The sequence below is a fragment of the Puma concolor genome, chromosome D4 (genome assembly GCF_028749965.1).
Source record: "Puma concolor isolate L17-30 chromosome D4, mPumCon1.1.hap2, whole genome shotgun sequence".
Classification (NCBI taxonomy): Eukaryota; Metazoa; Chordata; class Mammalia; order Carnivora; family Felidae; genus Puma; species Puma concolor.
The window spans coordinates 94,181,574-94,197,820 of NC_141679.1; the positions used below are offsets into that span (position 1 = coordinate 94,181,574).

At 64.2% G+C, this 16,247-nt stretch overlaps 1 protein-coding gene and 1 long non-coding RNA gene across 6 annotated transcripts in view; both read left to right on the top strand.

Annotated features, from left to right (window-relative positions):
• NACC2 (NACC family member 2) overlaps positions 1–1,817 on the top strand; it is a 66,955-nt gene extending 65,138 nt beyond the window's left edge. For all 5 annotated transcript variants that reach the window (XM_086684523.1, XM_086684525.1, XM_086684526.1 and 2 more), the window contains one exon: positions 1,156–1,817. In XM_086684523.1, coding sequence (XP_086540649.1) covers positions 1,156–1,661 — 506 coding nt within the window. In that variant the 3' untranslated portion in view covers positions 1,662–1,817. The remainder of the gene's footprint in view (positions 1–1,155) is intronic.
• A 5,921-nt stretch (positions 1,818–7,738) lies between these two features.
• On the top strand, positions 7,739–14,141 carry LOC147575168 (uncharacterized). The gene is made up of 2 exons (XR_015243237.1): positions 7,739–8,092; positions 13,386–14,141. It is a non-coding gene; the product is annotated as an uncharacterized LOC147575168 (long non-coding RNA).
• Positions 14,142–16,247: the final 2,106 nt, after the last annotated feature.

The following is a 16,247-nucleotide window of genomic DNA, read 5'->3' on the forward strand; positions in this document are numbered from 1 at the left end:
ATGATGGATTCAGCTGCGTGCGAAACTATTTTAATATGTGAAATAGATCTAATTTTCCTTTTTGAACAAAACCCCTTATTTACATTTCGAGGTTATTTTGAGCCTTTGCCATCTGCTTGCTGGCTCCTGCCTCCCGCTCCTGGGCGCGTGGGGGCGGAGCCGGTCCATCTCCGCAGCCGACTGCTGCCCCCCGGCCCCAGCCCCGGCCCCGGGAGGAGCCCACCGGCTCCGATCGGGCCAGACGGGCCGAGAGCCGGCACTCCTGCGGCCGTCGGCTCACGAGACACTGTCTTACTTCCTTGCTTGGAAAACATCTCTTGTGAGGCTAATTCTGTTTTAGAGCAAAGAGGGGCCTTTGTGGTGGATAAATGGGAGTCCCAAAGCGTGCAGTGCCAGCGGGGCTCCGGGAAGAGGCCGGGAGGTGTGCGGCCGATGCTGGTGTGAGGGGCTCGCCCTGGGGACCTGGCTCCGGCTCCCAGGTGGCTTGCAGAGCGGGGTCCTGTGGCTCCCAGTGGAGGACCAAGGAGAGGCTCGGCACTGTTTTCAATGACGACGGATGCAATCACCGGGGCTCACTTCCTCCCGGCGCGGGCTGGGCCGAGGGAAGGTGCTGACCGGCTCCGCCTCGCTCCTTGTCCGGACCGTGAGGAAGCGCCTCTGACGAGCAGGTGCCGAGGGCTGCCTGCCCTCCCTGCTCTGACTCCCCTTCTGGCCAGGGCGGGGTTACCCATCAGGCTTGTCTGAGCAGGTCTGGGACCCAGGGTGGGTGGGGCAGCGATAAATGAGGCCCAGAGATGCCAGGGACCTGCCCAAGGCCACACAGCCAGTGGGTGCTCAGGGAGGTACCACGGCCTTGTGTCCCGATGCCAGTTGTCCCGAGGGAGCAGGGCAGGGTCTCCAGGACTGGAGTGGAGAGAAGGGTGACCCCCTGTCCTCAGGCTGAGGCCAGAAGAGGCCTGGGTGGCCATGAGGTCTCTGGAGGCCCCCAGCCATGCGCCCACTGGCTCAGGAGTGGCCACTCCAGCAAATAAGTGCCCTGACCCCGGGGCTGTGGGGCCCCTCGGGAGGCGGGGGTCACCCTGACCCCGGGGCTGGTGGGGCCCCTCGGGAGGCGGGGGTCACTCAGCCCGTGCCCCCGCACCCCTGTGCTCGCAGTGTACTGCCAGAACTTCGCCCCCAGCTTCAAGGAGAGTGAGATGAACGTGATCGCCGCGGACATGTGTACCAACGCCCGCCGCGTGCGCAAGCGCTGGCTGCCCAAGATCAAGTCCATGCTGCCCGAGGGCGTGGAGATGTACCGCACGGTCATGGGCTCCTCGGCCGCCGGCCCGCCCCTCGACCCCGACTTCCCGCCCGCCGCGGCGCAGGTGTTCGAGCAGCGCATCTACGCGGAGCGGCGGGCCGACGCCGCCACCATCGTGGCTCTGAGGACTGACGCCGTGAATGTCGACCTGAGCGCCGCCAACAACCCGGCGTTCGAGGCCGGCGAGGAGGCGGACGGGGCGGGCTCCGTCATCCAGGAGGTGGCCGCGCCCGAGCCGCCGCCCGCGGCCGCCCAGAGCCCCCCGCAGCCCTTCGAGCAGGGCGGCACCAGCTCCAGCCGGCCGCAGACGCCCGCGGCGGCCCGGAGACAGGAGGCGTCCTACGCAGGGACCTTGTAGAGGAGCCGCCGGCCCGCGGGACGGTTTTCCAGCTGCTTGCATGCGTTACTAATACAACAAATGTGATCAAGCCACTTACCTACGGAACTGCTACTGTTGCCTGAAAAAAATGTGATTTTTATCCTGCTTGTATTTAAAGTTGATGAAGGAAACACACGCATTCGATATACTGTAAGGACGAGTCCGCCGGTGACCTCGCGAGGAAGGTCCCAGGGCCCCTTTTGATACCTGCGAGGTTAGCCTCCAGGCTGTGGCCCCGCCCCCCGCCCCACCCCCACCCCTCGAGTGGGCGGGGACGGGGACGAGAGCCTGGGGGAGGGGAGGGGGGGGTCCGCCTGCCCGCCCCCTCTGCCCAGGGGGCCTGGGGTGTGGGGCACCTGCCCCCTGACGCTCACTGCTCACCCCCCTGGGGCCAGGGGCCAGGGCTGGGCCCCCGGGGGCCAAACTCCTCTGGTTTTCCTTCTTCCTGAGACTCGGGGGTCAGGCCTTCCGGGTCCACTGTGTGCGTGGGGTGTGGGAGCGCGTGAGAGCGTGTGTGCGTGTGCGTGTGTGTTTGAGCGTGTGCGGGGGCAGCGGGATGGGCCGCCCACAGGAGGAGGCAGGGTTCCGGCATCTCTGTCCTCCCACCCTGTGCCCGTGGGCTCCCCTGGTCCCCCAGCTCCTTGGTCCTTGGTGCACCGGGGCCCCACAGGCTGGGCCAGCTGCCGTGAGCGCCCGCGGGCTCCCGCCCGGCCACCTGCCATCCTGTGGGGCGTGGCTACGGCCCTGGTGCCGCCCCACAGCCCTCAGCCACGTTGGGATTACGTTTGTCTGTTTATTTGTTTTTGTCTTAATTCAGATCTATTTCATGTATGGTTTGAAAATTTTCAGACCCAAAAGAGCAAAAAATTAGGGAGGATTTGGTGTCCCTGCCTCCAACCCACTGTGGCGGGGGGGCTGGGTCATCTGTATCCGGGTCCCGCCCGGCCCTGGGTCCCACCTCCCTCCTGTGCAGAGCAGGGCCCTCGCAGGGAGACGCAGCAGCCGGGGCAAGTGACACAGGAGGGTGCCGCGAGCCCTGCTCGGGAGGAGGCAGAGGCCAGGCCGGGCTGGAGTGGGTCCCCGTTTTGTGCTGCAAACCCTGGGGTGTGCGCCTCTGCGGCTGTGGGTGTGCGGGGGTGGGGGGAGCAGTAGGGGTGCAGTCTGGAATGCACGGCAGGGTGCACGGAGGAAGGGCCCCTAGAAGTTGCCGGAAGGCTCACTTTGAAGTTGAGTTGCTGTGTTTTGGTGAGGGAGGGCACGGGCTGCACGGAGCACTCAGGTGGCCACTTTGTCCAGGGGCTTCCTTCCTTCCGAGCCCCAGGCAGCCGGTAGGCCAGACCCGAGACACTCCTGGGTTTCCGGACCTGAAGGGGTCTGTTGGACCCCTCCCCTTCCCTCGCACTCTCCCCACCCCCGACTGGGTGCAGATTAGGCCCACCTGCCTGCGTGTGCCTGTAGGTGTCCCTGCCCGGGACCCACGGAGCTGAGCCTCCCCCAGCTGCGGGCGGCCTGCAGGGGCTTAGGCCCCTTTCCACTGAGGGTCCTACTGACTGCTGCCCTGTGTGGAGAGGCCCTGGGGGAGGCTTGGGGAGGGGGCTCCCTGCACGGAGCCTCCAGCCTCCTCCAGCCGGCCCAAACATGTGCCCACCCTCCAGAAAGATCTGATGGCTCCCGGAAGAGGGGTGGGGGGACCTTGGGCAGGCACGGGGGAGCTGATCGCAGCCCCTGTGCCCCAGACCAGGGTGGTCCGGGCCTGGAGGTTGGGGCCCCGAACCCACCGCCTGGCCCCGAGATACGCCTCTGTCTCTGCCTCCTTCTCCCCCCGACTTGGGCCCAGGTGGGGTTGGCTCTGTGTGAGCCCCTCAGGACCTGGCCCTCCTGGGACTGCGAGAAGGCCTCCCCCCAGCATCCTCAGGCGGCCCCTGGGGGGTGGGGGTGGGGATGGGTAAGGCTGACCCCCATCCCCCCATCCCCCCTGCAGCTCCCCTTCCTCACCCCAATGTGCACTTTAATTTGACCATCCCTGAGGACCCTGGGGAGATGGCCAGCCCGCCCCGGCCGTCAGCAGAAGGGCTCGCTCGCTCTCCCTCTCTCCCCTCCGGTCCAGAGTGGGAGCGGCCCCCGACCCGAGGCCAGGTCACGCAGGGGTGCACTGGCCCGGTGGGGGCAGTGGCGCCTGCACAGAGAAGGCCTGACCGCCACTCAGGCCAGCACAATGTCCCGCGACCTCTGTCCCCTAATTGTTTATAACCGCCGTCTGTTTTGTTCTGGGTTAGGAAGGCAAGAGCTATGGGTGAAACTTTAATACTTCAATGTGAATGGGTTCTGAGCTCCCCCTGTGCCCCGGGCGGGCCAGGCCGAGCGTTTTGCACTAAAGTGTCCCGCGGTGGACGTGGGTCCGGAGCGTTTGCAGACGGGCATGGCTGATGATTGTATCTGCCGGGGCGCTCCCTCCGCGTCCTGAATGTTCCGCGGGGCGGGCGGCGGCGGGCCTGGGCTCGGAGGGGCCTTCCAGAGTGCCTTAGCATCTTCCAATCATTTTTCCCAAGGAAAACCAATTAAGAAAACCGGACCCTCCCCCTCCTCTGTTTACAAGACGGCTAATTCCTGTCCCGTGAGCGTGACCCTGACTCACCCAGACCCTGTAGACCGAGAGACAAGCCACTCAGTATTTATGACATTTCTGCACCTTTACTCCCAAGCTTGACTATTAGCAATATGCATACACTATGTAGAGTCTATTATAGAGCTAAGTTAGACCCGCGCCTTTTTGAGGAGGAGAGAAGGGACTGGACCCCGTCAGAGCGGACGTGGCGGGCAGCCGGCTGGGCGCCCATCCTCCCCCGGCGGACGGGCTGTGCCACAGGAGGCAGCTGGGACGGAGTGCAAAAGGTCCAGGAGAAGGGACGGGTAGATGTGACAGATACTGTGAGCTGGCGGGGCCCCCCCGGCCTGGCCGGGGCGCCTCAGTACTTGAATTCTGTCTTGTTTTCTGCACTGTGTCTGGTCTCACCCAGAGTTCTCTGTGGTTGCTTAACTTTGCGTTTGGTTCGATTGTCTTACCTTGCCCCTGAATGTGGCCGTGGCCGGGGATTAGAGGCCAGGGGAGATAGCTTCCCAGGTGCGGCCTGCAGCCCCTCTCCGTGCCCGCTGCCGTGGTGCTGGCTGACCGTGGGCCTGGGGTTCACGTCTCCTCCGCGCACGCGAGGGAGCTTGCGTTTGTGTGGGCGTTTGTGTTTGGAGCTGGAAGGAAGGCAGAGGGGGAGGGGCGCGGCGGGGGGCGGGGCCGGAGCATCTGCGGGGACTCTTGGTGTGCCCGGCCCTGACCTATTCCCTCCGAACGGCAGAACTTTCTAGCACCAGCCCAGTGCCACCCCCAGCCATTTACCGCCTAGACTCCCCTCAGATGGGTTATTTTTATGGAGGTGTCTTGATGCCCGCGGAAAGAGGCCGATGGCCCATTAACCGACCGAAAACTGCGAGAAAACCTCTGTTTGCCTCTGCCAGCAGTAAATCCTAAACACAGAATTGAGAGTTCATAGCTGTCTGGAGCTTTAACTACTGCGATGCATAGATGTGTCATCATGTCAGCCAGCCAGCTCCGAATACCTGCCACCCGCCACCGGGAGGTCGTTAGGGCTTGGTACAAGATGTTTCTAACATGGCAAAGGTTCTGGGTTCCGTTTGTTTGTTTGTTTTGTTTCTTCGAGGAAAAAAAAAAAAATGAAAAGGAAAATTATGCAGAATCTGGAGCGTTCAGATTGGACAACCTGCTTGAATTCAGATCAACCCCTTCATTGTTAGCGTTTTGCACATGATTGTAATTTTTATGTCAAAAGAAGCCAAAACTTGCAATACTATTTTTAGCAGACAAAAAAAAAAAAAAAAAAGAACTTAAGTATAAAATGTATAAATATTTTTGACTTGAACATGTGGATGGCACTGGGTGCAAACAGACCATTCATGCTTTGGACGGAATGTTTGGGAAAAAGAGCCTTTTGATAAAGGAGACTGTCGCCGCCACACGGTCTGGTGGGGGTTGTTAGGTAGTGCTGTAACTCACGACTGTTAATAAACGAATGAGATCACTGTCCCTGTGCCGTGGAGGAGGTCTGTTTCCTGAGCCGCGAGCTCCGTTCCAGCCCCGCAGGTGCGTCCTCTCTCCTTTCTGCTGCTACTCAGCAGAGTCAAGACTGTTGCTTTTTCGCCGTGGCTGACGCTGCACCGGTAACTCGACCCTACAGACACGTCCGCCGGCGACCGGGAAACCCAGGGCTTCTGTCGCGCTCAGAGCCGATTCGTGAGGTGGAAATCCGTTACAAACAAACAGAAGGATGTGATCGTTAATTGTATAGCGCTTTGTAAAATTCACATTTACGGAATAATAAAGTCAGTTCAAACCCAGCTGCCCGCACCTTGCTTGGTCAGTGCGACTGGGGAGACGCTGAGGAGCCAGGGAGAAGGCCGGCTGCTGGGCAGGTGACCCAGTGACTCGGGGCGCCCTCGGGACCCAGGATCCCCAGGTGGGGGAAGGGCCATCCCCAGGCTCCGTGCCCACGGGCCCCCCGCCCCGGGGGGGGTTACGTGCTTGTGGGAGGGCTCCAGGCTGAGCTGGGAGGAGCTCCTTTCCTTTTTGTGGTCTGGCAGCTGGGAAAGCCACCTCACCTGGCTCACCTGCCTGCCACCCGCCAGGTGACAGCTACGGCCGGCTGTGCCCCGGCCACCTCCTCCTGGGCCGGGCCTGCCCCCAGGTGGACAGAGGGGGGATTGCAAATGGACAGCAGGTCCCCTGGCCGGACTGGGAGCCCCCCGGTGTCCGGCGGGACACTCCCATCTCCCAGCCGTCTCTGGAACTGTCCGCCTCAGGCCAGCTCTGGACTGGGGTTCTCAGATTCACGCCTGGCAGCTCTCTGCCCCCTTTGTTTCTCTGCTGAGAGCTCGCCCTGAAACCAGGGCGCTGGGCAAGGGAGGCCGTGCCTCAGGGTGTCCCTGAGACCTGGACTGGGCCCTCGCACGTGCTTCCTGCACCCGGGCACCTGTGCGGCAGTCCCCCGTCTTCTCATCGGCATCCCCGGTTCTTGCCCGGGCTGAGCCACGGGTGTATTTGCTGACTTGTTTATCGAGCTTCCCCGGGGGATGGGGGGGGGCCTGTAGGTCTGCTTCACGGTGGTGTCCCCAGAACGGGGTCCCCTGGAGCCACGGCCAGCACGGAACAGGCACAGAGTCTAAAATGGGCATACGTGGTTTTCAAATGGGTGCTCTACCCTGGGGACCCCTGCATCAGCAGGTACGCTGGCTTGGGTCAGCACATCACGCCGTCTCCCCCGGAATGCCCAAGGAGCCTGGCCCAGGCAGGGCTGGGGACCTGGGTGTGCCTGTGCCCACCCCACCGCCAAGCCCAGCTCCGGCCACCAGGACAGTGTGTCACTTCAGATCTTGTTTTCAGAGCTGTTCCCTGCCACCCCCAGTCCAGCTGACCGGCGTCCTCTCTGGCCCCTTCCCGCCGCGGCCTCACAGCTGCTGGACGTGGTGGAGACACCCCTCCTCTGGGCCGTGGGACACACACCTGGGAGGCCCCAAAGCCCCCTCACAGGCCTCCAGATGCCCCATCCGGGTGGTCTGGGGCCAACTGAGGCCCGTGTGCGGTGGGAGTGCGAGTTCGGAGGGGGGGGACCCTGTGGCACGGGGACCCGCCTGGCCCAGCGTGTCCCAGTGTTTCAGGAGGAGGGGGAGCCCGGCACCTGCCGGCCTGTGCTCTGTCCCCTCCGGCCCCTGTCCTTCAGCGGCCTCCCTGCCCTTGCAGCCTCCACAGAAACTGGCTGAGGCATCAGAACCTCAGCCCCGCCTCTCAACCCTTTGTCCTGATCTGGGAGGGGGTGCAGTGTCAGCAGGCCCGAGGCTCTGCCCTGGAGCCCTTTGTCCTTCGCACAAAGGGTCCGAGCCGGGGACCGGGTGGTCCCGAGCCTGTGGAGGAAGGGCCCCGGGGTCCCCGCTGTGCACTGTGCGCAGGCCAGGGTGAGGGCCCGGCCGGGGGTGGGGGTGGGGGGGGAGGGGGGGCTGAGCAGGGAGGAGGGACGGCCCCGGGCGGGAGCCACACTGGTCACCTTTGTGCCAGCTCCCACTCGTTGATAAGCCTGGGTGGCGTATTCGTCACAACCCGCTCTGGATGGGCACCACCCCTCCCCGGAGGGGGCACGGAGGCCCTGTGCCGTCACCCCGCGCCACGCTGGCAATGACCCAGCCCATCTGCTGCTGCTGAGGAGGCCTGCGGCGGCTCGGTCACAGCTCTGCGTTACGTCCGCTCGGTCAGGTGGCCCCAGAAGGGCCAGGTGGGAGGGTCCACTCAGCAGTGGACACAGACGCTTGTCCAAGGACCACGGAGGGATCTTCGTCGGGAAGGAAGGAGAACGGTGGGCAGGCGGGCTGCGGTTAGGGCCCTGGGCTGGGAGGGAGGGAACGGACGGGGAGGAGGGACAGGGTGTTCAGATGCACCCAGCTCTCCGGTATGTCGGCCACCGAGGCACCCACGTGTCTGGGCACTCGGGGGACGGGCAGGGGGTGAATTGGGTGACGATGTCAACAGAGCTCCTGCTGTGAGAGTAGGGGTCACGGAGGCCGGGCTGCCTGGGCGGCCGAGGGCGGGGCGCGAGGCCATCCCCCGTGGGCGCTGCCTCTTGGGCCCCCCTGGGGTGACCAGTGCAGAGAGCTGGGCGGGGCCCCGGGAGCCTGCTAAGGAGGGGGTGGGGACACATCAGGTGGCCTCAGTAGGGAATGCCGCAGAAGAGCAGGGGCTGGACGGGATCTCTGGCCCAGATCTGCCCTTCCCTTGTGGCCCACCTCCGGGGTCCCCGTCTTCTGAGGGAGGCTGTTCTGGGTGGGCCCGGGGTGTGGCAGGTTTGTGACTGGGAGCCTACGGAGAGAGGGGGCGGGGCGGGGCGGGCGCAGGGACCAAAGGGGCAGTGTCGCCCAGGCAGTGGCGGCCGTGGGGGTCTCGTCCGGGCTCCCCTCCCACACACACCGGGGAGGCAGGTCTCACTGAGCAGAAGCTGGTCCCAGCCCCCTGGGACCCGTAACTGCCTAACTGCTCCGGACAGACAGGGAGCTGGGAGGTGGATGCCCTTGCCGCAGGGGGAGGGGCGCGGAGGCCCTGATTTCCAGGAAAGGCAGCCTGTTTCTCTCGGGCTGGCCATCAGGGGCTGGGGAGAGCAAGGCCTTGCCCAGCGCCAGCCAGGCTGGCACAGAGCCCACGTGCACGGCCCGGGGCTGCCCGGCTCCTGCCTCAGGTCCCTTTTCGCGTGAGGGACGGGCTGGTGCGGGGGTGTGGCTGTTTCCTGGCAAGGAGCCAGCCACGCTTGTCCCTCTGGCCTCCCCACGGTGGAGCAGGTTCTGGAAAAGGGCTTCCCCAGCAGCGCTGGCACCTTGTTCGGGAGGCAGCTCTGCCTGGTCACGGAGGTTCCAGGGCGCCCCACGCTGGCACCCCAGGCAAGCCACCCCTTGGGCCATACAGCTCTGTGGCCTTTGCCCTGCCCAGACCCTGGCCGGCCCTGGTCCTGGAGGGGGCAGAGGACAGAAGTTCACCCTCCAGGAAGAAGTCCTGGCCCCCAGCTGGGGGGCTGCACCGGGGCGGGAGGGGAGGAAGGTCACCCCTGGCGGCCGGCCGGGTGTTCACATCCAGCCCCCGCAGGAACAGTCGGTGAGGCGGGGGGTGGGGAACTTGACCTCCACAGACCCCGACGGTCTGGGTCTCCATCCTGAGCTGTTTTTGGAGCACCCCCACCCTCCCTCTAGGCGCTGGAGGCCTGAAACAGCTTGGGGCTGGGAGGGCATTTCCTGCCCTGAGGGAATTAGCGCCTCGTGGACCCCGAAACGCCTCCCTGCGACCGGGCCCTGCTTGCTCAGCTGTGCGATCCTTCATCCACCAGCCGCCCCCCACCCCCTCCGGGCCCCTGGTCCTCCACCCCCCCAGGGACCCTGGCCTGCACGAGAGCCGATGATTTGAGACCTGGCTCGGAGCCCCGAACTGTGATATGGACGCACATGTTCCCGCCTCCGGACCTCGGCTTCGGCCTCTGGGCTGCAGGGTCTCTGGGGCCCTCGCTCCAGGAGACCCCGAGTCCTCCCCACCTGCCTGAAAGCCAGAGCCGCTGGGCTCAGGTCTCTGGTGGGGAACTGCTTTGGCTACTTTTGTCACTATGAATGACACCCCCAAAAATCACAGCACACGCAGATGGCCAGGATCCCTGTGGGGACCTGAGGGGTCTGGGCTGGGGGAGGAACGCACCTGCTACCCCTGCGGGAGACCACACCGTACCTCGGGCCTCCCGGGGGTGGGGGTGGGGTTGAGCTTGACCCTGCTGACCTCTGCAGGTCTGGTGCTCATGCAGGACTTCACTGAAGCCCCAACACAACCCTGTGAGGCGATCTCATTGTAGCCCCGTTTTTCAGACAGGGAAACTGAGGCTCAGAGGTGTTGAAGGGGTCTCCTCACCCCCACCACGAGGGGGGCCCTCAGCCCTTCCTCTGAGGAGGGAAGGAATGGGGCACCTGGCCTGGCCTGCCGGGTGACCCGGGGCTCTTTGAGGAAGGCGAGGGTTGAGGGGCCCAGAGCGGAAGTCACCTGCCTGGGTGGCCCCTGGGGTTGGGAGAGCAGGGGAGGGGCGGGCAGCCTGGCTCAGCGTCACCCCGAGGGGCTCCAACCTCCGAGGGGTGACAAGGAGCCTCGGAGACTCTTTCAGACAAAGAGGCTCCAGTCAGACCGGTGGGCACTTTCCCCAATCAGGGTCCCCAGAGAAAAGGCAGGTGTGGTCCTAAGGTGCCAGCCTCGTGCCATAAGGTGGGAGCAACCCGACTGTCGGTCGGAGGTGAGCGGGTCGAGCGGACCCCTCGGGGTCTGCGTGGACACAGAGGCAACCTCGCGCTTTCCGGCCTGACCGCAGCCCCGCCACCCAAAGAAACAGGGAGGGGAACTCACGGCCCTGCACACGGCTGGCCAAGTCAGCCGGCCTCGAACGCCATTTCAGAAGCCAGATGGAGATTCCTGCTAAGGATGTGCTGGATACCGGCCGGGCCCGGGCCAGCTCTGTCTCAGCTGTGACCCACGCGGGTGCCCACTCCTATTCTGGCTGCGGCTCCTGGCTTCAGAGTTCTTGAAGCTTCAGCCGAGGGCCAGCAGGGAGTAATTGTGATCGGGGGTGACGCTTTGAGGGGGACACTGTGACCGGCCACAGGAACTCTGAGAGCTCCCTCTTGGGGGGGCCTCTGCATTCAGCCCCAGGGCCCCCATCACTTCCAGGAGCCCCCGCCCACAAGGCTCCCCGGTCTCTCGTGGGGAGGCCATCACCCGTGACCACACTCCCCACGCTCTGTAGCCTGCAGAGCCCGGGGCCAGCACAGGGGCGTGGCCGCGGCACACAGCCCCACCCCCACGGAGGCCCACAGAGCCCCTGCCCACCTTCTCCCACGCCAGGTCCTGAGAGCTGATGGGCTGTGGAGAGGGGCGGGTGCTCCCAGCTTTTTGCTTCCTGTGGTCACCCACACCACACAGATGGGGAACTGAGGTCATATGGTGGGGGGTGGAGCTTGGGGCAGGGAGGGGTGGCCTCTGGCCCAGGACAGACTCTGACACTTGGGAAGCGGCTCCGGGCTTGGACTGGCTGCTTCTCTCCCGTGGCCAATACAGTGGGTTGAGAAGACAGGCCCAGCTCTTTGTCTGGGGACATTGGGCAAGGCAGTGGGGCGGGGAGGTGGGGATGGAGGGCAGAGGAGGAGGGGGGGGGGCCTGGACTCCCCTCCTGGGGGCCCTGCAGGGGCTGAAAAGGGTCCCTCTGGGCTCAGAGACTGGCCGCAGGGGCTCTCGAGGTCTGTGTCTCCACACAGGCCCTGGGCGGCCGCTGGGCCTCAGGACCCGACGCGCCCCTTCGAGAGCCCCCACAGGCCAGGGCTCCACACAGACCGGGGACGGCCTGGGCTGGAGGGCTGGTGCCCTGGGCTCCTGGGCTCCTGGACCTGTGCCCTGGGGCCTCCAGGGACTCTCGGCCACCCCAGTCCCAGGGGACGTGCGGGCCCGGGAACGTCTCCAGGACGGAGCGGCAGAGCCCCTCCCAAAGGGGAAGCTGGACTTCGCTCGGAAGGGAACCATCAGGCCACCCCGGCAGATCAGGGGAGGCCGGCAAGGCTGGGGGGGATATTAGGACCTGGAGCCAAAGTGCTCGGGTGAGCCCAGCCTCGATCGGATGGGCTTTGCCGGAGACCCAGCCCTGGTGGGAATACAGAAGTGATTAGGCCTAAAAGCTCGGGCCATTTGGCTTTTATTCGATTGGCAGAGAGGCCCTCTGTGCCCTCTGCTTTTTGCCGTTTGATTATATGTCTGTGCTCAAAATACGGTTCCTGGAACGTAGGCAGCAGGCAGGACTCATTGGAATGGAAATCAATTTGATTAGCGAGCAGTCGATTACCGTGAGGACTGAGGCTGTGATCCAGGCGGAAGCCGGCTCCACAAACATGGAACTTTCTGAACGCGCCTGTGTGGAGAGGCTCACTCCGGAGGGGCCGAGGCTGAGGTAGGCCAGGCCCGCCCGGGTGCTCGCGGGGCGGGAGGTATAGCGGAGCTCTCCCTCCTCGGCCTCGGCATGTGCTTGACTCCCCTGGGCCTCGGCTTTCCCCTCCATGAAATGGGATCAGGCCGCTGCTGCCGGGAGGAGTTTGGGGCCTCAGAGGGGCCGTGCGTGACGGAGAGTGAACGTTCTCCGGAGGGGCCGTGCATGATGGAGAGGGAGTGCTGGCCGGGTGGGTTCTGTTCAGGCAGGAATCCGGTTCCCCAGCCGCACATACTCGGACCCCTGGAGGGTGCCAGTGGGTGATTCTGTACCGAGAATCCAGGGAAAGCTGGTCCGGCAGCCAGAGCCAATTTCCTGAGAGACAGGGGAGGCCGAGAGCAGCCTGGGCCTGGCCACTCTGAACCTCAGTCTCGTCCTCTGTAAGTGCAACCTCTGTTCTGACTGTGTTCATCAGGCCTGCAGCACACTGCAGCAACACGGTCACTGCGGCCCCCACTCCGGTCCTCCTCTGCTGAAAGCAGGAGTGTGAAGGGTGTGACCCTCAGCCTTCACACCTGCACGGAGTCGGGTGCCTCTCTGCACGGCTTTCTCCTGGGGATCCCTCCAGCAGAGGCTGGGCCCGGCGCCACTGTGGCAGGGCCCAGGCACGTGCAGGCCCGGATCGGAGAGGCAGGCCTGTCTCTGGCCTTCTCCCCGTTCCTGCACCAGAGGCACACTGTGTCCCTGCTTCCCACACACAGCAGAGGGCAGCCCCAGGGCTCCCTGGGTAGGCCTGGCACAGTGTGGGCCCCTGGCAGGACACGGCCAGACCTTCACCGGACGCCCAGCACCTCTGCGCTGGTCACGACAAGGCACCCTGGGCGAAGGCAGCTCCCGGGCACATGATGGGGGTGGACAGAATGGGACCCGGGCAGCCCCTTTCATCCCCTCAGCCGGGCATCCTTGTGCAGTGAGCAGCCTGCACCCATGTGCACGGCGGCCCTGCTCTCAGGAGCCACATGGGCTGTGACAGGGTCCCGGCCCCGTCCTCTGGCTGGGGGACTCTGGAATCACTTAACCTGTGTGAGATTTTGTGAATTAGAGAAAACAGTTTCTACCTCACCCAAGTGGCATGGAAATCAGAAATCGGAAATCCCCTATTTGCTAGGTATAGAGCACCGACTGGATGCGCCAAACGAAGTGGCTGGTGCGCAGCAGGGGCTCAGTAACTGTGGCTGCCACGGCCGGACCCACGTGCCAGGGCCACCCTGGCCACTCTTCCTCACGCGCCACAGGAAGCAGTGATGGTCTCCATCCGACGGGCGGATCCGCCGCCGCCGAGGACGCTTGCTCACACGTCTGTGCCCCCGGCGGGGCCGCGGTTCTCAAGACGCAGAACGCGGACCTTCCACGGGACTCAGCCGTGCCACCCCCCCGGCACGCGCCCCAAACAACTGAAGACCGATGTTAGGACCAAAACCCGTCCTCGCACGCGCTATTCACCGCGGCCAGAGGGAGGGACCACCAGACGAGTGAACGGGGGTCCCCCGGACGGTGGGATGTTCCTCCACCAGGATAAAGGGAGGAAATGCCGATTCCCGCGGCGACGCGGAAGAACCTTGAAAACGCGGCCCTGCGTGAGGGAGGCCAGGCACACGAGGACACGCAGCGTGGGATGTCACGTGAAACGTCCAGGACAGGCAGCTCCACAGACAGAAAGCAGGTCGTTGGCGCCAGGGGCCGGCTGCTGACTATGGGCACACGGTGTCCTTTTGGGGGGAACGTTCTGAAACTGGAGGGTGGTGAAGGCTGCAGCATCAGAAATGTGCTTAATGCCATCGAACTGTGCAGTTTATAACGCTTAACTGTAAATCTTGTCTCTGCCGTATTTGGCCATGATTTTTAAAGTGTATTATTTTTTTAATTTTCGAAACGTATTTTTGAGACAGAGAGAGAGCGAGCAAGGGAGACACAGCATCCGAAGCAGGCTCCGGGCTCCGAGCCGTCAGCACAGAGCCCGACGTGGGGCTCGAACTCACGAACCGCGAGATCCTGACCTGAGCCGAAGTCGGATGCCCAACCGACTGAGCCACCCGGGCGCCCCGCCACAATGTTTTTAAAGTTTGTTTATCTCGAGAGAGAGAAAGAGCGAGCGGAGGGGGAGCAGAGAGAGGGAGAGAGAGACTCCCACGTGGGCCCCGTGCCGTCAACGCAGAGCTCGACACGAGGCTCGAACCGTCGAACTGTGAGATCGTGACCTGAGCTGAAATCAAGAGCCGGACGCTTAAGCGATGGGGCCACCCCGGTGCACCCCTATTTTGCCACAATTTCAAAAATAACTCCTCACGGCCAGTGGGTGGTGGGGCTGAGTCGGGCCGGGCGTTACCCTCCACCCGACACCGTCCCAAATAGGGGCTTGGTGCCGGGGGTCCCGCCAACCCGCCGGGGGCTCGGAGCGCTGAGCAGACAGGTGCAGGAGGGAGGTGTTCCGGCAGAGGTGGGGGGGGGGGTGGTTCTGCACCGGGTGAGCCCTTGTCTGCGATATGAGGTCTGGGGTAGAAAATCCGCACCTGCCAGAGGTGACTGACTTTGCTCAAGCGGACAGCATGGAGGCAAAAGCCCGGCCCACGCGGGGGCAGGTGACGGGGGCGAGGGGACGCCGTTAGCCACACGGTGGAGCAGGAGGGAGGCCCGGTGCAGCACAGAGCCAGCCCCGGGCGCTCTGGCCCCAGACCGAGAGCTACGCGACCCCTTCCAGACCAGGGGTGACCTGGGTCAGGAGGGGCTTCCAAGGGCAGCTGCTTCCAGAAACCTGGGGAAGGGAGGGCTGGGGACAAGGCTGGAGAGGTGCAGGGCAAGGCAGCCATCCAGCAGGCCAAGAGGAAGGGACCAAAGAGCCAGGACACTCCCTGTCCCGATGCCCCCCAGGCGTCACCAGAAGCCTCTCCATCCCCACCAAGGTCCGCCAACCCCTCCAGGCTCCCATCCCCCAGGCCTGTCAACTATCTTGTCCCCTTTACAGAAAAGCCCTGTGAGTGGCCCCCGGCCACCCAGCACGTGGAGGAGAAGCCAGCCGATTCTCTGAGTCCAGTGTCCAGGATGGGGGGGTCATGAGGGTCACCCGTTGGGGCAGTGGCCCCACAGGCACCCACTATGCATTTGCGGAGACCCTGGCCCGTGTCCCGGGAGGGTCTGTGGGCACTCTGGGCAGCCGTCAGGGGCCAGGAGAGGCTTCCTGCTGGAGGTGCCCCGGGGTGAGCGCTGAGGGACATCAGGGCAGAGCCCTGCCGGGGAGAGAGGGGAGCTCCTGCGGCCTCGAATGCCAGGCCCAGGACTCCCCTGTCTGCAGGCAGACTCCCGGGCTGGCTCTGGGGCCGCGCTCCCAGGAGAGAAGCTGGGCCAGGAGAGAAGGTCCGGCCCCGGAGAGAAGCCGGGCCAGCCTGGCGGGAGGAGGTCCGGCCCAGGAGCCTCAGCTGCGCGAGTGAGGCCGGCACCTGTCTCCGTGCTGCTTGGAGTCACGTGCTCCCTGCATTTGTATTTACTGGAGCAGATGGTGGGTGCAGTAACACTTTAAATTAAGGATTCCAGAAGCACATTAAATTTAGATTTAATAAGACAGTTATTGTATGGAAATTAAAGACCCATCGATGATTATTCTTTGATTATTGAGGGTGCAATCATTTACCGCGTTCATCGTGCGGATTGCGCCTGAGTGCACGCGGGGAACGAGGCTGGCTTCTGCAGCCCGGCCGGCCCTGGACACCCGCCCTGCCCGGACCCTTGGTCCGCAGAGCCCTGTCCCTCCAGGGGCCAGCAGTGCTCAGTGGCCAAGCCCAACCGGCCAGGTGCCGTCCTCAGGCTGGCCTGGAGGGTGTCCCGGAATCCTCCAGAAGCTGCTCTTTGTTTTGCAGGAAAGGAAACTGAGGCTGTGAGAGAGATTGGATGTGGCCGGGCGCGGGCGGCTGGGGAGGAGGGTGGGGAGCCCAGGGAGCCGCAGGGGCAGGGAGGGGAGCCCCTGAGCATCGCTGAG